Below are 22,783 nucleotides of genomic sequence, written 5' to 3' on the forward strand. Positions count from 1 at the left end.
ATCTACAAGATCAGACAATTTTTTGCAAGGTAGCCACACCTGCAGAGCACGTTACCCAACTGCATAAGGTTAGTCTGAATACCAACCACTGAGAAGTGCGTAAGAAAGGCGTACATTTCCTACTTCTGAATCGGCTCCTAAGTGACTTTCCTACTCATCATTATGAATTTTCTGAATCATGGCAGCATTAGTATCACGTTTTAGGAAAGACCCAGATACAGACAGTGTCGAAGTAACAAAAGTTTATTACTAGAACAGAGGGCAGGCAGGCAAAACGACAGGTCAAGGGCAGGCAGAGGTCAGTAATCCAGATCAGAGTCCAAAAGGTACAGAACGGCAGGCAGTCTCAGGGCAGGCAGAATGGTCTAAACCGGGAAAACTAGAAAACAGGAACTTTAGAAAAGACAGGAGCAAGGGTGAAAACGCTGTTAGGCTTGACGAACAAAACGAACTGGCAACAAACAGAACACAGGTATAAATACACAGGGGATAATGAGGGGAGACACTTGGGGGGTGGAGACAAGCACAAAGACAGGTGAAACAGATCAGGGTGTGACAATTCAGATGGGTTCAGAAACATCTCCGCTCAGAAAGAAAAAGATTCCAGACACCATTTAGTTACTATTAGATAAGACATCCCATAATACACAAAAAAACGAATTGCAAATACAGCCAATGAGTTTGTAGAGTTGCAAACTTGAAGTCATTAGGTCCAAGCGATATGGGAACAAATAGTAACTACACTCGTAAATTTGTCCAAATACCTATGATTTCTTCAAATGGAGGGACTAAATATATAAAGTGCTTTCATGTCTAAATGGTAAAATGGATATTCATTAAATCAGCCTCAAATAAACTAACGATGTGTCATATGGATCATTTGATCTTAAATCCAAAAACGTATGGGGAGGACGATACATTACTGTATAAGAGTAGGCGAGGGGCTCTTGGGTATTGGAGCCTCCCACGATGGAGAATGCTGAGTATTGCAAGCAGGACACAGAGTTAGGTATGGTGCCACTGTTCCTGATGGTCATTCTACCTTGTTCACGCTCTCTTTCAATCTCTGCCTTCTTTCTCAAAGCTCGTAGGTGCTATTGTGGTTATAGCAGTCCCAATCCACCAGTTCCTTTCGATGAAACCACAGCTGGATCTCCCTCTGAGCCCCCTCTACTGAATCACTGGCATGGACCACATTTCTGGAAAATAAATACAAACCTACATTCATTAAAGTCCAGTTTAGTATTTTGCATTGAAATGATGCACCCAATTTCAAAACACTTTCACAAATGATCAATTTCATGTTTATATATTCATTTGTTTTTATGCCTCAATTAATATTGTAAAATTAAATTATTTAAATATTCGTTTAAAAGGGTATTGTGCAAATTATTGTAAAGTGAAAGATCTTTTCATTTGAGTCTTTATTGAAAAGGTTCACCTGCTGATGTGAATGCTGAAATCGCCCCGGACGGTGCCTGCTTGGGCCTCGGATGGGTTGGTGCCTCCTACCATGATCCGGGATGTACGGACCACATTATGACCCTCCCACACCTGGACAACAAGAAAGGATGTAGTGCTTACCAGGATTAGGGAAATCCTATCTTAAATCAGTCAATTCAGCAAATGAATTGAAAGTGAATCAATCACACAAGTGGTTAGGTGTTTTGGAATTTAACAGATACAGTGCCTTCAGAAAGTATGCACACCCCTTGATTTTTTCCCACATTTTGTTATGTTACAGCCTGAATATAAAATGGATTACATTTAGATTATGGGGTATTGTGTGTAGGCAAGTGACAAAATAATGTCAAAGTGGAATTTTGTTTTACAAATTAATAAAAAATGAAAATCTGAAATGTCTTGAGTCAATAAATATTCAACCACTTTGTTATGGCAAGCCAGAACACGTTCAGGAGTTCATCCATAAATTGTATGGACTCACTCTGTGTGCAATAATAGTATTTAACATGATTTTTTAAATGACTACCTCATCTCTGTACACCACACAATTATCTGTAATTGTCGAGTAGAGTAGTGAATGTAAAACACATTCAACCACAAAGGCCAGGGAGGTGTCCCATGCCTTGCAAAAAAGGGCACCTACTTGAAGCCAATTTTAAAAACAGTTAGAGTTTAATTGCTGTGATAGGAGAAACTGAGGATGGATCAACAACATTGTAGTTACTCCACAATACTAATAAAAATATTCCAAAACATGCATCCTGTTTGCAACAAGGCACTTAAAGTAATATTGCAATAAATGTGGCAAAGCAATTTACTTTTTGTTCTGAATTCAACGTGTTATGTTCGGGGGCAAATCCAATACAACACATTACTGAACACCACTCTCCATATTTTCAAGCATAGTGGTGGTTGCATCATGTTATGGGTATGCTTGTAATCGTTAAGGACTGGGGAGTTTCAGGTTTTTCAGACAAAATCCATTATTTGACCCATTTAGAGACTTACTCAGAAAGACTCACAGCTGTAATCGCTGCCAAAGGTACTTCTACAAAGTATTGACTCAGGGGTGTGAATACTTATGGGTCATTCTATGAAAATGGTGGCTTTTTGAACAGCCAACTTAAAAAATAAAAAAGTTAAATCAAAACTTAACCAGATAATAGGTAAGCGCTTAACATTATAAAACAACAAATGACAGCTTAACATTTTTTATTTTTACAACATTACATAAAAAAAATGCTTGTGCTGCCTTTTTGTCATTGGTGTTACCTATATTTTAGATGACAATTCAGGCTTTCTAGAATGTCATTTCAGTCTTTCATTTGTATATATAATCAAAGACAGTATTGTCATTAACCTTTTCTAAGAAATTGTTTAAATCCTCTAAGTAAGTCTGGTGTTTTTGTTTAATGGAGGCTGCTCTGCGGTGTGGGTCAGCATCCCTGCGCTGTCAGTAGAGTCTTTGCCTTTCAACAGCACCTAATTTCGCCATATCTATTGTGGTATCCCAGGAGGTCTACCCGGGGGATGGTAATAGAGGGGAGGTACATGAGGCGACGTTGGCTCCCTCTGCTGGGAATACCGGAGCTGGCCACCCCGACACGGACAGCTTAGAGGAAAGTGCTAACCAGCCGTGGAGGCTAAATAAAAGGAGCACGATGGCATACCGCAGAAGAGAAGGGAGAGAGGAGCACCAGTTAAGAAAGACCGAACAAAACCTAAGTTATTTCTTTGATATTGTAACGGCTTTCCTCTTCCTCTTCATCCGAAGAGGAGGAGCATGGATTGAACCAAGACGCAGCGTTGTGATAAGACATGATATTTAATAAACAAAACAGAAAACACGACGAACACTTGAATAATTACAAAACAATAAACGACGTAGACAGACCTGGACGACGAACTTACATGAAACACGAAGAACGCACGAACAGGAAAAATGACTACATAAAACGAACAAACAAAACTGAAACAGTCCCGTGTGGCGTAACATACACAGACACTGACACAGGAGACAACCACCCACAACAATGTGAAAACACCTACCTTAATATGGCTCTCAATCAGAGGAAATGAAAACCACCTGCCTCTAATTGAGAGCCATATCAGGTCACCCTTTAACCAACATAGAAACACATAACATAGACTACCCACCCAAACTCACGCCCTGACCGTCAAACACATACAAAATAACAGAAAACCGGTCAGGAACGTGACAGATATATTTATTTTCTGTCTTAGTAAAGTCGATTTGCGGCCTCTGTGTCAATCTCTGCACGCTCCACCCAACGGTTTACCACTATCAAAAGGAAAGCCATATTATGTGATTACATTATTGAAAAAATAATAAAATGCTAATAAGTCTTTTTTAATATAATTGTTGAGGGTTTTATAAAATTTTACGTTGAGAAAAAGGTTTGTGGTGTTATGGACTGTCACTGGTGTTACCAGCAAGAACAGTAACACATCTGCAGACAAGATGGCATATCTAAGATGGCGGCCACTGTAGCTCAAACCACACTTTTTAAATTGTAAATCAATCACTTAATCATGCAATTTTATCAATAATTTTAATCCAATTTCTTTTCCCCTTACTATAAACGGTATAACACCAGTGACATCTTATGTCCTCGCATGAAATGACCAAGTTAATCATCAAATTGGTGACACATGAAGCATCATGTGCTTTTCAAAACAGTCCCGTCTCCAATGAACCTTTGACCCAGGAAGAATTTGGCAAGGATGTTGCATTTTTTCAGTGGTGGTTTTTATACATTTTAACACCAGTGGTATGAAATGGAGGGACAGCTATTACTTGTAAATTTGTAATATTTATTTGATATATTAGTTTTTTAAGTAGTCCACTAATTAACTATAATACTTTCCTTTGTATTATGACATTTAAAGAGGCAGAAAAATATATTTTTAAACTCAAAATATGTCACTAAACCACGACTCCTGACCCGAGGGACAAGCCAATTTCAATAGTTGGGTGAGAAAGAAAATATTGATTCCATTTTGAATTCAATCTGTTACACAACAATTGTGGAATAAGAGAAGGGATATGAACACTTTCTGAAGGCACTGTATGCATGTCTATGGTGTATACTATGTAGGCACCTGATCTGAGCCATCAGGGAGACTAAGTATCTACCACCCCACCACCAGATTAGGGGGGGCAATGTAGCCTATGTTTTTTGGTTCTTAAATCACTATCACCTACTAATTAACTTTTCATTTTTGCAGATTGTGTTTGAGATAGTAATGTATCAATATTTGTTGTTTACAAATGAGCTATGACAGAGCCAATGAATTTGGATTTGACCCCCACCTTAAAATCAAATGGTTTCGACCATTTGGAAGTTTAGTAGGCAGGGGAAACCCGTTTTGGTGATATCTGGAATATAATCAAAAGAAATCAAACACGTTTTGGGACTCATTAAGCAGATTTTACCTGAATAATCCACTTTAAAGGTACATTTATATTCCTAAAACTTAAGTTGAAAATGAGGCTGTCGCTGCTTCCTGTTGACAAGACATTTTGATAAATAGTCCGATGTCAGAACACAGTACACAGTCCAAATCAATAACCAATATGCAAAAACAGTTTGTGATATATTGAAAGCCTAAACATAAAATGTACTATCTACAGTGTAGATTCTACACGTACAGTGCATTCGGAAAGTTTTCATATTCATAAATGTCATATTCATAAAATGTAAATTCACTAATAAAAAACACTTTTCCGTGTTTTCTATATGGAATTCGAGCAGTACATTAAGACCAATCAACATTCTTCTAATAAGAAAGCTGTTAAATCAATATGTATGTTCCTTTTAAGGTCTTTGTATAATCTGTAATTTGTTGTACACCCTAGCATATGTTATCATTGTCTATTTGTGTACTTCTTGTATGTATACAGACTATTCTTCATTATTAAAAATACATTTAAAAAATACGCTTTTAATTTGACACGTCAAATAACACAATTATTTTATAGAATGTTGTGTGTGCTGAATTTGCACGTGCAAGCCATCACCCCATAACTACCAACGTTATGTGTTTACAATACCGCGTTGGTGAAAATAGACCAAATTATTAGGGTGAGGCATGTGGGCTACTAACGGCTTACTACACACTTAATATTAATTTCTTAGCTACAGTATACATTTCTCCCTTGCATATCACATCATTTATGCACCAGCATTTTTGGCATTCTCTGGATTTATGGTGGGAACTCGAAGAAAAAAAAACACAGCCACTCCATTGAATAGCAGGCAAACGTTAGGGATTTCTTTGCAATACTTGCAGTTAGCCACTGATTCCTTCCAAACGGCTCATTGTTGAATTTGCGATTTCCAACTTCATATGACAAGGATTAAAAAGGATTTGCCAGTAGATAGTCGACTTGATGACAACTGATGATGACTGCTAGCTAAGACTTTGAAAGTAAGATGTTGACAGTCCAATCAAAGCTTCTGTAGATAGAATGACATCAAATCACATTATATCTGTGGCCAATGACCTTGAGCCTTCTTGGATAGGCTCTTCTAATATAACTCTATGACAGAACCCAACATTTTTTAGCTCTAACCACACGGAACCCAAACCGGCTGCGCACGTGTGCCATCGTGAATAAATGTATTTTGTCCCCCCACACCAAACGCAGGTTAAAATACCAAAACAAACTCTGAACCAATTATATTAATTTAGGGACAGGTCGAAAAGCATTAAGCATTTATGGCAATTTAGCTAGCTAATTTGTTCTGGGATATAAACATTGAGTTGTTATTTTACCTGAAATGCACAACGTCCTCAACTCTGCCAATTAATCCACACATAAAACGGTCAACTGCATTGTTTCTCGTCATTTCTCCTCCTTCCAGGCTTGTACGTCACTTGACTTTATATTGCGATTGGCAACTTTCATAAATTAGGTGCATTACCGCCACTGACTTCGTTAGTCTTTGTCACCCACGTGGGTATAACCAATGAGGAGATGGCACGTGGGTACCTGCTTCTATAAACCAACGAGGAGATGGGAGAGGCAGGACTTGCAGCGCGATCTGCGTCAGAAATAAAAACTGACTTCTATTTTAGCCCTTGGCAACGCAGATGCTCGTTGGTGTGCGCACGAGCAGTGTGGGTTCAATAATTGAATAACATAGATTTCTAAATGTATTTTGCAGCACTCGTGCACGCGACGCAAGCGGTGTAGTCAGCCTGTATGGGACACTACTGTCCCATAAGTGACAGAAAACTGAGCCAATCATGACAGAAAACTAAGCCAATCACGCGCAACGTTCTGTATTTTCTGCTGGCTAGCCCCACCAACACAGAAAGCACTGAGCTAGACTGAAACACCTGTATTTTGGAGCGGCCTTACTCAAGAAAGCAAAAAAGAGACCATGTTTCTATGCGGCCTTATTAACTCAATTACATTTTTTCTTTTCACATTGTTTAAAAACTGATATGTCACAAACTGTTATGTGACTCTTAAACAATTAAGAGGCCACTGTAAAATGATCAGTTTCTCTGGTTTTACTATTTATAGGTATGTGTTTGGGTAAAATGTAAATTTTGTTTTATTCTATAAATTACTGACAACATTTCTCCCAAATAAAAATATTGTCATTTAGAGCATTTATTTGCAGAAAATGACAACTGGTCAAAATAACCAAAAAATGCAGTGTTGTCAGACCTCCAATAATAAGTTTATATTAATTTTATACAACACAATACTAATGTTTTTACTTAGGAAGAGTTCAGAAATCAATATTTGGTGGAATAACACTGATTTTCAATCACAGCTTTCATGCGTCTTGGCATGCTCTCCACCAGTCTTTCACATTGATTTTGGGTGACTTTATGCCACTCCTGGCGCAACAATTCAAGCAGCTCGGCTTTGTTTGACGGCTTGTCACCATCCATTTTCCTCTTGATCACATTCCAGAGGTTTTCAATGCGGTTCAGGTCTGGAGACTGGGCTGGCCATGACAGGTTCTTGATCTGGTGGTCCTCCATCCACACCTTGATTGAACTGGCTGTGTGACATGGAGCATTGTCCTGCTGGAAAAACCAATCCTCAGAGTTTGGGAACATTGTCAGAGCAGAAGGAAGCAAGTTTTCTTCCAGGACAACCTTGTAGTGGCTTGATTCATGCGTTCTTCACAGACAAATCTGCCCGATTCCAGCTTTGCTGAAAGCACCCCCAGATCATCACCGATCCTCCACCAAATCTCACAGTGTGTAATTTTGGATAAATGTTGTCTGTAGTTTATAGAATAAAACCAAAATTTTCATTTTACTCAAACACATACCTATAAATAGTAAAACCAGAGAAACTGATAATTTTGCAGTGGTCTCTTAATTTTTTCCAGAGCTGTATTTATATAGAGAGATTCTTTTAAACCTAAAAGTGTGGTGCTCAAAACAGGTGGGGCTTTGCCACACCTGCCCTGAATGATGGGTCTCCACTGTCTCCGAAACTCGCTCACCTGCTGCCCGATGTGCATGTTTTCCTAGATATTGAAAGCATGTACAATTACGCACGCTCTCAGTGTGTAGCCTACTCCAAGTAGGCCAGAGTAGAGTGATATGACTGCTTGGATTAACAATGACAGTGTGTTATATAGACTTATTTAGGAAAAGTCAAGGACGGAGGGGGGCATGACTTAAAAAATGGCAGAGTAATATTTATTTTTAAATTCATGAGCAGTCAAAATTACTGCTTTAGCGGTTCTAGAGTTAAACAATTGATCTTGTGTCATCATGTTTTACACTACACTAACATCACCAATCTGAGGTAAAAAATAGTTACCCTTACCCTGCCCAAGGTGTTGGAAGAGGCTGTATTGGGATGAGGATTCATCAACACCCTGGAAAGATGTTTGTGGTGCATTCACTCATAACACTTTTTTGTGATACATTAGTGTATTGTTTTCAAGTTTGAAAAGGTAAGCAAATGCATGTATTCTCATAAATGTAGCCCATACATACATTCATTCTTTGTAGCAATTAGATCTTTCATTGCTTTAAACTAGTAGTTGTAGTTCATATTGATTATGTGCTGTTCCTTCTCTCTTTCTAGAAGCAATCAGTTACAAGGCAATTTGAGCAAAACAGAAAGCACAAACCACTGCATTTAACCACAGGAAAACCGAATGCAAACAATCCAGTTATGCCCTCCGTAAGTCAATCAAACAGGCAAAACGTCAGTTCAGAGACAACGTGGAGTCTCAATTCAACGTCTCCGGACGTATGTGGCAGGGACTCCAGACATTTACGGATTACAAAGGGAAAACCAGCCACGTCGCAGATATCGAAATCTTGCTCCTGGAAAAGCTAAACACTTTCTTTGCCCGCTTTGAGGATAACACAGTGCCACCGATGCGGGCCGCTCACGAGGACAGTGCTCTGTGGCCGAGACGGCATCCCTAGCCGCATCCTCAGGGCATGCGCAGATCAGCTGGTTGGAGTGTTTACGGCAGCGGTATAGCCAAGCAGTTTGATCTCAGGCCTACCCCAAAAAAGTTATTATTATTCAATATACATTTTTATATGTATTTATTTTATTACATTTTTAAAAGATACGCATGTGAGATTTATTTTCTATGGGTAATTTTAATAGAATGTAACAAAGAAATAGTCCGCGACAATCAAGTTGACTTCCGACTACTGGTTACATTTAAAATAAAATCATACGGTGGTTTACCTGAACAACGTCACGTGGATAAACTTTGTAGTGCATAAGCTAGCAAGCTCTACCACGCTAGCTTACTCGAATTGACTCACCAGCTAAGGTAATTTAGTAGTTCTAGCAATGGCAAACCAAATGTCGATTGCTAGGTTTTTCAAAAAAAGACGTCTGGAGGAAAAAGAGTGTGCCAGAAAATAATTTGGATCAAACTACCGATAGCTTCCAGAATGAGACATTAATAGGTGGCGCCAGGATAGTAACAACCACAATCGCCATCACAACCGCCAATGCCACGTTGAGCCAGGCATGCTTGCCTACCCCACCGTCTCCTCTAGTTCTTGATGCTGCGGGTGGGGGTGAACCTGCAGTAGGTCCACCGACAGATGTGTCTGCAGTTGATGAACCAGCCTGTCAACCAAAGCTAGCAAAGTTCCCTTCAAGTATGATAAATCACGCTGCTTCTCTTCAAGGTGGTATGACCAGTTTGTGTGGGTTGAGTATAATAAAGCAAAAGATGCAATTTATTGTAAGTTTTGCAGGCACTTTCCTGGGGCAAATGTCGAATTCAGATTTGTACGAGATGGATTTAAAAACTGGAAACTCGCAAGAAATTCTTGCTGCAAACACAAGAATAGCAAATTACATGCTAGTGCCCTTGCAAAATTTGAATCCTACAAAGCGACCCATGGGCCGAGAAGTCGTGGGACTGAGTTGAACCAAATACATGGCGATGCAAACATGGATTTTATAGAAAGAAACCGCTCACCTGTTAAAGTGGTCATAGATATTGTTCTAATGTGTGCAAAGCAGGATATTCCACCCAGAGGGCATAGAGAAACCGAAGAGGCAATCAACAAAGGTAACTTTTTAGAAATCTTCAATTTCATCTCAAAGTATGACTCAGAAATACAAAACAGGCTTAATGAGCTACCTCGCAATGCCACGCTTATGACCCCCGAAATTCAGAACTGTCACGTTCTGACCATAGTTCTGTTGTATTTTCTTTGTTTTAGTGTGGTCAGGGCGTGAGTTGGGTGGGTATTATCTATGTTTTCTGTTTCTATGTGGGGTTTCTCGTTTGGCCTGATATGGTTCTCAATCAGAGGCAGGTGTTAGTCATTGTCTCTGATTGGGAACCATATTTAGGTAGCCTGTGTTCTATTGTGTTTTGTGGGTGGTTGTCTTCAGTCTTTGTGTGTCTGCACCAGATATAACTGTTTCGGTTTTCACTTTTGTTGTTTTGTAATTTGTAGTGTTCAGTTTTTGATTATCATTAAATTAAGATGAACACTAATCACACTGCGCTTTGGTCCTCTCCTTCTTCCACCGACGAAAGCCGTTACAAGAACGAGTTGCTGGAGAGTGCAGCATCATTGTTACTGTGCAGGATAAAATATTAAGTTCTGCACCTTCCACGCATTGTGCCATACTAGCAGATTAATATGAAGATCAATCTAAACGAGAACTCATTGCTGTGTGCATCCGATATATTCATGCTGGAATGATTAAAGAAAGAGCTGTTGAGTTTATGGAAACCGCTGATTTGTCTGCACAAGGAATTTCTGGGGAAATACTTGAAGTGTTGCAACCCCTGGAGTTGGATCCCACTCTGTGTGTGGGTTTTTGTTTCGATGGCGCTTCAGTCATGTCAGGGAACAGAGGGGTACATGTCCTACTAAAGCAAACATTTAAGCAAGCGGTATATTTGCATTGCAACTCCCATCGTTTGAATTTGGTTCTGTGCACCGTGGTAAAAGTGCCGGGACATGTCAGTACTTTTTTTGAGACAGTAAACCAGTTACACACATGTATGAATGGATCCCACAGACATGCTCGATTCATAGACGTACAGAAAGAGTTGCATCCAGATAGACCATGTATCGAGCTAGAAAGATCCACTGATGTACGTTGGAGTTCAAAATCAGGGTCAGTGAGTAAAGTGATGTTACTGCTAGATGTTCTTGCAGAACCTCTAACCTATTACAAAACTCTACATTATCTGTGATGGACTGTATTGGTTTAATTGAAATCTTCAAAAGCAGCTTTTCTATGTTCAGAGATAACTCAGGGGGAGACTTTGATAAAGTTCTCAAGCTAACTGAAGAGATGATGATTAAGCATGATATTAGTAATTGGGATGTGAGCGCATCATGGCAGTGAAAACTGCCTGTAAAATTGGCAGACAGTGTAGTCACAACTTCATTAGGGACAACATCCAGCATCAAGAGTGCCAGTGACCTGAGGCAACTTTGGTACAATATTCTAGACAGACAGATTACTGAGTTAAACTCAAGATTTCAAAAAGACACATATGGGATCATGCAAGCGGCAGCCTCCTTTTCCAAAGAATCCCAATCCTGCGGCCTTAAAGAGCAGCTGAAGAACACATGCGATCATTATGCAATATAAATTGAGGATGCTGAATTCACTGTTTTTACTCAGCAGTTGAGTCGCAAAATGAACATGGCAAGTGACTTTTCCTCCATAATGAGTGTACTTGACAGCTGCCCCGATGATATTTTCCCTAATTTAAACGGTCTGTTAAGGATCATTGTCACACTTCCAATGACATCATGCAGTGTGGAGATACTTTTCTCAACAACAAGGATAAAAAATCGTCTTCGCACATCAATGACAAGCGCCCAGCTGAACCACTTCAGTTTGCTGTCTTTTGAGCGTGAACTGACAGATACATTGGATTATGATGAAATCATCACCATATTCAACTCAAAGTCTCGCCGTCTGCACCTTGTGATGTAGGTCACGCCTTATGATACATCTATTAAAGGTAAGGTACCTTTTTATAGTACTACTGCCCGCCGTGGTATAAATGGTAACATCAAATATAGGCTTGTTTTCCCATCAAGATTAAAGTGCGCCTGAAGATGAGTTTTATGTTGTTGGCAAATTGGCAACTGGTCTAAAGTTACTGTCTTATTTTAATATGCTGGGATAGGTAATTATTTGTATATGTAACGAGTTTGCTCCAAGTACTATGCACTAGTATGAAACGATTGTATTACGAAATAATATATAGTGCACATCGCAAAATAAATGTAATAAACAAGTAGAAAAAATGCCTATCCAAATTTTTATAGGCCATCCCAAAAATGTATTCTGGCTACGCCCCTGGTTTACGGATATATTCAATCTCCCTCTACCCCAGTCTACTCTCCCCACTTGCTTGTTCCTGTACCCAAGAAAGCAAAGATAACTGAACTAAATAACTATCGCCCCGATAGTCAGTGCTTTACTAGTCAAGGATCATATCACCACCTTACCCTACACCCACTGCAATTTGCAAACCGCCCCAATAGATCCACGGATGATGCAATCGCCATCGCACTGCAAACTGCACTTTCCCATCTGGACAAGAGGAATACCTATGTAAGAATGCTGTTCATTGACTACAGCTAAGCCTTCAACACCATAGTATCCTCCAAGCTCATCATTAAGCTCAGGGCCCTGGATCCAAACCCCGCCCTGTGCAACTGGGTCCTGGACTTCCTGACGGGTCGCCCCCAGGTTGTGACGGTAGGCAACAACACCTCCACTACACTGATCATCAACACAGGGGCCCCACAAGGGTGCGTGCTCAGGCCCCTCCTGTACTCCTTGTTCACCCATGACTGTGTGGCCACGCATGCCTCCAATTCAACCATCAAGTTTGCAGACAACACAACAGTGGTAGGTCTGATTACCAACATTGACAAGACAGCCTACAGGGAGGAGGTGAGGGTACTGGCGGAGTGGTGCCAGGAAAATAACCAATGTCAACAATATTAATTAAGGAGCTATACCAAGAGTGTGCAAAGCTGTCATCAAGGCAAAGGGTAGCTACTTTGAAGACTTTTTTTGGTTACTACATGATTCCATATGTGCTTTTCATAGTTTTGATGTCTTCACTATTATTCTTCAATGTAGAAAATAATAAAAATAAAGAAAACCCTGAAATGAGTAGGTGTGTCCAATCTTTTGACTGGTACTCTATCTAAAACAATTGTTATTTATATTTACAATCCCCTCATCCAAACAGATTACCAATTTACCTAGCTCATCAATAAAGGTCTTGGAATTATGAGGGAATTACGTCAAGGTCAGAATACGATGTATCTGTAGACACACCTCTGCCACACCTTTATTTCTCTCATCTCCACCCCAAACAAATAGGTAGCTGGCACATGCGTTACCTCGTGCCTAATTTTATGGTCAGAATACACATAGAAAGAAAAGTGCATAAAAAAGGATTAAAGTTCATTTTACGCTCATGTAATCTGGGTCTGAATTCCCCCCTAGTTGAATAGTGGTACAGTAGGTAGCCCAGAGGAGATGATAGAGAGGTGGTTCAAGTCTTGGGCTAGGCAGTGGAAAAGTTAACTGAACTAGCAAATGGAGGACTACTGGTCTTAGATCATACACATCACTGACAATCTGAAATGGTCCACCCACTACCGTTGATCAAGGTACATGAGCAAGGGCGTTAACAGCTTAGTCTAGCGGTTATTCTCTAGACCTTCCAGGTGTCCATCTCTTAGAGGATGCCCAGACTGATCAGTGAAGTGAGAAAACAATGAAACTGAGCAATTCAAGTTTGGATTACCAGGCTATACAGAGGCAGGAAGGTACTCTCACCATGACAACTATGGGACCAGAGGTCATGTAGTACAGGAGAGTGGGGTAAAAGGGCTTCCTGCTTAACTCCTGGTAGTGCTGAGAGAGCAGCTCCTCTGATGCCTGAAAGAAAGAAAGCCAACATTGTGTTAACCTTTATTTCACAGTCTGATATTTACAGTGACTTCATTAAGTATTTATACCCCTTGATTTATTCAATATTTTGTTGTGTTAGAGCCTGCATTCAACATTTAAAATCTACACAGATTTTCAAGTGGATTTAAGTCAAAACAGTGAACATTCACTGTCTGCTTGGTAAGCAACTCAGTGGTACTCAGTTTGCCCCAAACAATGCTTTGCATTCAAGACAAAAAGTGAATTGCTTTGCCACATTTTTTGCAGTATTACTTTAGTGCCTTGTTGCAAACAGGATGCATGTTTTGGAATATGTTTATTGTGTACAGGCTTCCTTCTTTTCACTCTGTCAATTAGGTTAGTATTGTGGAGTAACTACAATGTTGTTGATCCATCCTCAGTTTTCTCATATCACAGCCATTACATTCTTTAACAGTTTTAAATTCCCCATTGACCTCATGGTGAAATCCCTGAGCTGTTTCCTTCCTGTCGGGCAACTGAGTTAGAAAAGACACCGGTATCTTTGTAGTAACTGGGTATATTGATACACCATCTAAAGTGTAATTAATAACTTCACCATGCTCAAAGGGATATTCAATATCTGCTTCTTTTTTGTTTTACCTATCTAACAATAGGTGCCCTTCTTTGTGAGGCATTGGAAAACATCCCTGGTCTTTGTGGTTGAATCTGTGTCCATGCAATTTATGTGACTTGTTGAGCAAATTTTTACTCCTGAACTTAGGTTTGCCATAACAAAGGGGCTGAATACTTGATTCAACTCCTTTAATTTGTGAAAATTTCAAAAAACATGATTCCAGTTTGACAATATGGGGTATTTTATATTCAGGCTGTAATGACAAAATATGGATAAAGTCAAGGGGTATGAATACTGAATGAACAAGCACAGTCCAAGTTCCAATTGTCATATCAGAGTGCAAGTTGAAGCTACTATCATATTGCTTATTTTCATACTACTTATGCCTATCCAGATCGACACAAATACCTAGGAGGCAGGGGCTTTGGGGTTCATTTGGAATTGGCCATCTCTCACCTGCAGCATCTTCATGCCCACCAGTTTGAAGCCTCTCTGCTCAAAGCGTTGCATTATCTGTCCCACAAGGCGGCGCTGGACCCCATCTGGTTTCACTGCAATAAGAGTACGTTCTCTCACACCAGGGATCCCTATACACGGATAGAAGAATAACTCTCTTACACATATGCTCTGAATGGTAGTCCCAGACACAGATTAAGCCTAGTCCTAGACTAAAAAGCACTTTCAATGGATATTCTCGATTTAACTGGCTTTTCTGTCTCTGGGACACCGCCCCTTAAACTTTTAGCAACGGGCATGCCAACTTTGGATGTTTAATTTCAGACATCAATTTCCTGTGTTTGAGGGGTGCAAAATCCACATGTTACTTAAATCTCACTGGATTGATTGCTTTCATTTCACCCTTTCAACTCTTTCCTACTCTTGATTGTGCAATTCCCTTTTCCCCGTTAACGTTACGACTGCGGAAACGTTTGCAATGACCTATCATTTTAATAATATTGGCGCTGTCGTTTTACAAGCTCCTAACCAACTGTGCCATTTTGTTCGTTTTTTTTGCATTGTTTGTAACTTATTTTGTACATAAAGTTGCTGCTACCGTCTCTTATGACTGAAAAGAGCTTCTGGACATCAGAACAGCGATTACTCACCTCAAACTGGACAAAGATTTTTTTTTTTAATTAGTCCGACGCTAAAGACATACTGCTTTCCCGGAGAACAGGCCCAAATCCCTGTCATTCATGTGAAGAAAAGGCGGAGATACCAAAGGAGAATGTCGGGGTCCCTGTTAGGATTCGTAGGTAAGTGAGTAAATCGCCATTACCATCGGTTCTATAGGCCAACGTACAATCAGTGGAAAACAAACTTGATGATCTACGGTTGAGACTATCCTACCAACAGGACATTAAAAACTGTAATATCTTATGTTTCACCGAGTCGTGGCTGAACAACGACACGGATAATATAGAGCTGGCTGGGTTTTCCGTGTATCGGCAGGACAGAGAAGCTACGTATGGTAAGACGAGGGGCGGGGTATGTGTCTATTTGTCAATAACTCCTTTTGCGCGATGTCTAATATTAAAGAAGTCTTGCGGAATTCCTCGCCTGAGGTAGAGTACCTCATGATAAGATGTAGACGACACTTTCTACCAAGACAGTTCTCATCTATATTATTTGTAGCCATCTATTTACCAGAACAAACCAATGCTGGCACTAAGACGAGCTGTATATGGCCATAAGCAAACAAGAAAATGCTCATCCAGAAACGGCGCTGTTAAGTGGCCTGGGACTTTAATGCAGGCAAACTTAAATCCGTTTGACCTAATTTCTACGAGCATGTCACTTGTGCAATCAGAGGGAAAAAACTCTAAAACACCTTTACTTCAGAGATGCATACAAAGCTCTCCCTCGCCCTCCATTTGGCAAATCTGACCATCTCCTCCTGATTCCTGCTTACAAGCAAAAACTAAAGCAGGAAGTACCAGTGACTGGCTCAATATGGAAGTGGTCTGATGTGTCACAATCGAAGGATGCTACGCTACAGGACTGTTTTTCTAGCACAGACTCGAATATGTTCCGTGATTCATCCAACGGCATTGAGGAGTATACCACCTCAGTCAGCAACTTCATCAATAAGTGCATCGACGACGTTATCCCCACATTGACTGTACGTACCCAAACAGAAGCCATGGATTACAGGCAACATCCGCACCGAGCTAAACGCTAGAGCTGCCGCTTTCAAGGAGCGGGGCACTAATCCGGACGCTTATAAAAAGAATCCCACTATGGCCTAGAACGAATCATTAAACAGATATCTTCCTGCAAGTTGGCTTCCAACAAAGATTGGATATCACATTGCAAACCACCATAATGTGACAAGAAATATTCAAATAAGGGTGTACACACTTATACCTCATAGGAAATAAGCTGAAAAAGAAATGTACTCTGCTGTAGTTGATTGTTATTTCAAAAGAACACAGAAAAGTATAAAATGACAAGGGATTTGATTAAAAACGACACGGAAAATGGTAAATGGAGTTAAATTTAAGCAACTCTGAGTGAGAGTGACCCGGCGCTACATATTTTACTGGTTTGTGACTCATTGACACCAGCCCCAGTTAGAAGGGAATAAAGCAGCCCAAGAGTTAACACACACAGGAACTTTAATCACACACAGGAGAAGATGAACATGGGGATAAACAGGTAACAAAATCCCATGTTTCATGAACTGAAATAAAAGATCCCAGAGATTTCCCCATACGCACATAAAGCTTATTTCTCTCAAATTGTATGTACAAATGTGTTTACATTCCTGTTAGTGAGCATTTCTCCTTTGCCAAGATAGTCCATCCAACTGACATGTGTGGCATATCAAGAAGCTGATTAAACGGCATGATCATTACACAGGTGAACCTTGTGCTGGGGACAATAAAAGGCCACTCTAAAATGTGAAGTTTTGTCAACACAATGCCACAGATGTCTCTTCTTTTGCAGGAATGTCCACCAGAGCTGTTTCCAGAAAATGTCATGTTAATTTCTTTACCATAAGCCGCTTTAGAGTGTCGTTTTAGAGAATTTGGCAGTACGCCCAACCGGCCTCACAGACCACGGTAACCACGCCATCCCAGGACCTCCACATCCGGCTTCTTCACCTGCGGGATCATCTGAGACCATCCACCCGGACGGCTGATGAAACTGTGGGTTTGCACAATCGAAGAATTTCTGCACAATCTGTCAGAAACCGTCTCAAGGAAGCTCATCGTCCTCACCAGGGTCTTGACCTGACTGCAGTTCAGCGTCGTAACCAAATTCAGTGGGCAAATGCTCACCTTCGAAGGCCACTGGTACGCTGGAGAAGTGTGCTCTTCATGGATGAATCCTGGTTTCAACTGTACCAGGCAGATGGCCAACAGCGTAGCGTGTATGGCATTGTGAGAGTGAGCGGTTTGTTGATGTCAACGTTGTGAACAGAGTGCCCCATGGTGGGGTTATGGTATGGGCAGACATAAGCTACGGACAACAAACACAATTGCATTTTATCGATGGCAATTTGAATGCACAGAGATACCGCGGAGAAATCCTGAGATCCATTGTTGTGCCATTCATCCACTGCCATCACCTCATGTTTCAGCATGACAATGCACTGCCCCATGTTGCAAGGACCTGTACACAATTCCTGGAAGCTGAAAATGTCCCAGTTCAGTGGCCTGAATACTCACCAGGCATGTCTCCCATTGAGCATATGTGGGATGGTCTGGATTGGCACGTACGACAGCGTGTTCCAGTTCTCCCAAATATCCAGCAACTTTGTACAGCCATTGAAGAAGAGTGGGACAACATTCCACAGGGCACAATCAATAGCCTGATCAACTCTATGCGAAAAAGACCTGTCGCTGCATGAGGCAAATGGTGGTCACACCAGATACTGACGTGTTTTCTGATCCACACCCCTACTTTTTTTTTTTTTAAAGGTAACTGTGACCAACAGATGCATATCTGTGTTCCCAGTCATGTGACATCCATAGATTAGGGCCTAATGAATGCATTTCAATTGACTGATTTCCTTATATGAACTGTAATTCAATAAAATCATTGAAATTGTTGCATGTTGCATTTATATGTTTTTTTAATGTACATTGGTATGGTTCTATAATGGACAGAAACAGAGATAATAAATTCAGGCGATAAATACACTGGCCTGAATAGATATTTTCAAAGTACGATAGAGTGGGATATGGGATATAACAACAAGAATAATGTCAAGGACTGTATATTATACAAATAGTAGGCTATTGCACAGAAACATACAAGAGCAAAGACTCATCACTGCAGACAATATCAGTAGTAACATAACAGGAATGAGAACTTCATAGAATATGGCTACTCTATAAACTGCAATGATATCAACAGTTTACTTTGTAGTTACGCAACCCATGCACATATGTCTACCCACACTCACAGACTGGAATAATACTGTTCAGCTACAGGCAATATTTACTCCCTTGGAGAGCATGGGTCAGGCTGGCTAGCCAATCAGGGCTAGTGTGTGCAATGGGTTGAGACACATGGCTATTGTCCGATTGGCTGAAGCCATGAGATGGAGGAGATGTTAATCTGTCATGTGAGGGGGAGAAAGGGTGAGGATGGGTTAGAGTCAGACAGCACGGCTCCAGAAAGCAAATAAACAAGTGCTCACACAAACATAGCGTCCTGTTGCGCCCTCAGCAGGGGGATTTTGTAACACAGAGTTGGATATTTATTTTATTTAGTGTCATTTTAACTCCCAAATTATCAACACCATGACCAGAGTAGTTATATCACAAAATGGGGGTGGGAACATATAAACCCCAAAATAGTGTTACATTTGAGCCTGAATTTTGATTAATGTGTGAAATGCTAGAAACTTCTAATCTGTATTTTGGCAAGGAATAAACGTGTATAGTTAATCTACGTGCATAGTGACAACCAAATAGAAGACAGAGTGAGTGCCGTGTGTATATGCGGGAGCTTGTGTGTGAGCGAGAGAGGCAAGGTAGAATTGTGCTTCTGTTTGTAAACCTCACCCTATCAAGTAGCCTATAATTCAGTTGAAATGTATCACCCACTACCCTATTTACAGTAGCCTACTTCTTAAACAGGTCTGTCCTCGTGGTTTAATAAAGTACTAGGTCACGATCACCTATCCAAATGTGACCACTGTGAAACAAAATGACCCTACACCACAAGTGTCCAATCTGATCAAATATTATTTGATCCAAAACAGGGTTACTATTTTAGCTATTGCCTGCCCTTACCAATGAGTGATACACTTTTCATTTGTATTAAGTAGACCGAGCTAATGGCCTAACGATTCACTAACCATATCCAATTTAGAGCATGTGAAGGCATGTGCACAACCCACCTGTCCCTGACTTTTCCTAAATGTGTGTATTTTACACTCTAGCAGAACTTTGGGATAAATATAATAAAATATAATAATACAAATACATTGATGATTTTTACCTCGAAGCGTCAAAATGACCATACGCATATTGAAACAGTAGAATAGCCAGGACAACCAGTACCAACAGCAACCAGTCTAATAAATCCATTTACTATACACTATCACAAAGAAATCCATCAAGATTCTGTTTAGGAAGGTCATAAAAACATGATACCTTGACAATTTATTTCAAAAGAACAGAAAAGCATGTTTCGACTTGTATTTTTTTATTTATCTATGCGTAGTAGCTGAGGCTAAATGGCTGCATCATGAAATCAACTTTAGCAGACATTACATGCTTATATTCCCCTGCTCTGCCACAGTCAAGACACACAGTATATATTTTACAGTAGGAATATAATGGAAAAAACTGAAAAATATAAAGGATATTTTTCATAAATGACTATTGTCAACAGTATTTTGAAAATGAACCCATACGCACAATTTTTTGATACGACTAGGTTCTAGAAACAACTGAATCAACTCTTCTGGCCTGCATGGACCTCTGAAGGATTATTTGAAAAAGTGCTGTTTGATAAACTCTGTTCCCTTTTTGTCTGTGCACACTGAGCTGGTCATCAGTCTCTTCATTCTCAATTTGACAATTGATAATATTGTCAAACATCAGACTATTGTACATTTTTGTCTTTAGACCACATCTATTATAAGTGTTAAATTAGTTTGAATTTTGTTTAGGTGTAGTTTGGATGGGCAACTAGCTGGGCAGGCAACTGTTGTCCTACAGTCAGAAAATACACTATGGTCATTTTAGAATTTACAGTCTATGCACTGCAGGATCAATCTATTTATTTCATATGGAATATTTGCACAATTGAAAGATCAACGGTCAGAATTCCCATTATGACCTTTCTAGTAGTGTTAATCACTTCTCTGTGCAAGCTTAACAAAAACATATGAATAGCCTACTTGTACACTACTATAGTATGATAGCCTATAGTACTTACAATGGTATAGCCTACATAGGCTACTAACCTGATATGGTACTGTATCCAGTGCATCGATGCCCAAGGAGGAGAAAAAATGCGAACTCAGTGATATAACTTTTACTCGCTGGTAGAACTCCCCAACCCCGACAGTACGGACTCGGCAGGATAAGGTTTTTCAGCGCACACCTTTGAAATAGAACCATTATTTCAACAAACCAAAGTTATAGTTGACTTGTGATATTCTTCAACATATGTACCTGTTGAAGTCAGTAATGCTCCTTTAAAAGAAATCACGAGTCCCACCCCCGTAATTTTAGAAAGGTAGCATAAGGTACATGTTTAACCCCAAATATGCTGGTTTTAGGTCTACAGTGGCACGAACAACATATGTTGGTTTTCAGTGTGCCTGGCCCCTGGTAAGTGTAGGCCCACATACAGTGCATTCGGAAAGTATTCAGACCCCTTGATTTATTCCACATTTTGCTACGTTACAGCCTTATTATAAAACAGAATTAACTTATTTAGACCCTTTGCTATCAGACTCGAAATTGAGCTCAGGTGCATCCCAAAAATGTCTGCAGCATTGAAGGTCCCCAAGAACATAGTGGCTGCCATCATTCTTAAATGGAATAAGTTTAGAACCACCAAGACAATCAGGGGAGAAGGGCCTTGCTCAGGGAAGTGACCAAGAACCCGATGGTCACTCTGATAGAGCTCCAGCGTTCCTCTGTGGAGATGGGAGAACTTTCCAGGAGGACAACCCCTGCAGCACTCCACCAATCAGGCCTTTATGGTAAAGTGGCCAGACGGAAGCCACTCCTCAGTAAAAGGCACATGACAGCCCGCTTGGAGTTTTCCAAAAGACACCTAAAGGAATCTCAGACCATGAGAAACAAGATTCTCTGGTCTGATGAAACCAAGATGGAAGTATTTCCCCCGAATGCCAAGCATCACGTCTCGAGACGTCTCTGGCACCATCCCTACGGTGAAGCATGGTGGTGGCAGAATCAGGCTGTGTTGATGTTTTTCAGCAGCAGGGACTGGGAAATTAGTCAGTATCGAAGCAAAGATGAATGGAGCAATGTACAGCGAGATCCTTGATGAAAACCTGCTCCAGAGTGCTCAGGACCTCAGACTGGGGCAAAGGTTCACCTTCTAACAGGACAACGAGCCTAAGCACACAGCCAAGACAATGCAGGAATGGCTTCGGGACAAATCTCTGAATGTCCTTGAGTGGCCCAGCCAGAGTCCGGACTTGAACCCGATTGAACATCTCTGGAGATCTGAAAATAGCTGTGCAGCGACGCTCCCCATCCAACCTGACAGGGCTTGAGAGGATCTGCAGAGAAGAATAGGAGAAACTCCCTAAATACAGGTGTAGGGTCATACCCAAGAAGACTCAAGCCTGTAATTGCTGCCAAAGTTGCTTCAACAAAGTACTGAGTAAAGGGTCTGAATACTTATGTAAATATTATATTTCTGTATTTATTTTTATACATTTGCTAAAATTTTAAAAATAAAACTGTTTTTGCTTTGTCATTATGGGGTATTGTGTGTAGATTGATGAGCGGAAAAAACTATTTAATCTATTTTAGAATAAGGCTGTAATGTAACATTTGGAAAAAGTAGAGGGGTCTGAATACTTTCCTAATGCACTGTACATAAAGGCCTATTTAAAAAGTTACCCATTGAAGATGCATGCAATTGGCCTACATCCTCAACTGCTGCCAGATTTTTTTTCTGACACTTATTTGGTTGAATAAAAACTAAAATACAAGAATGCCTGATTTCGGGCCTTATTTTTAATAACAATTAAGTGTTGGAGTCAGACTCTGGATTAAGGTTAAAGGGCAATTTTGTTCTAAAAGAAGACAAACCAATATTAGCCGTAT

The 22,783-nt window shown here is 40.2% G+C and overlaps 1 protein-coding gene across 4 annotated transcripts; it reads right to left on the reverse strand.

Moving 5' to 3' along the window:
• Positions 1–329: 329 nt before the first annotated feature.
• Positions 330–21,379, reverse strand: LOC120033576 (nucleoside diphosphate kinase-like). 4 transcript variants are annotated; one of them, XM_038980002.1, is made up of 6 exons: positions 20,938–21,371; positions 14,964–15,094; positions 13,799–13,900; positions 1,442–1,554; positions 1,043–1,199; positions 330–379 (listed from the first exon to the last, which is right to left on the reverse strand). In XM_038980002.1, the coding sequence occupies exons 1-5, from the start codon at positions 21,092–21,094 to the stop codon at positions 1,079–1,081; spliced, it is 624 nt and encodes a 207-aa protein (XP_038835930.1). In that variant the 5' UTR covers positions 21,095–21,371; the 3' UTR covers positions 330–379; positions 1,043–1,078. The 4 variants fall into 4 exon arrangements, with proteins under 4 accessions (XP_038835930.1, XP_038835921.1, XP_038835938.1 ...); XM_038979993.1 differs by having other exon boundaries at positions 344–393; XM_038980010.1 differs by lacking the exon at positions 330–379 and having other exon boundaries at positions 598–1,218; positions 20,938–21,379.
• Positions 21,380–22,783: the final 1,404 nt, after the last annotated feature.

This window comes from Salvelinus namaycush, chromosome 3, assembly GCF_016432855.1.
Source record: "Salvelinus namaycush isolate Seneca chromosome 3, SaNama_1.0, whole genome shotgun sequence".
In the NCBI taxonomy this organism is placed as follows: Eukaryota; Metazoa; Chordata; class Actinopteri; order Salmoniformes; family Salmonidae; genus Salvelinus; species Salvelinus namaycush.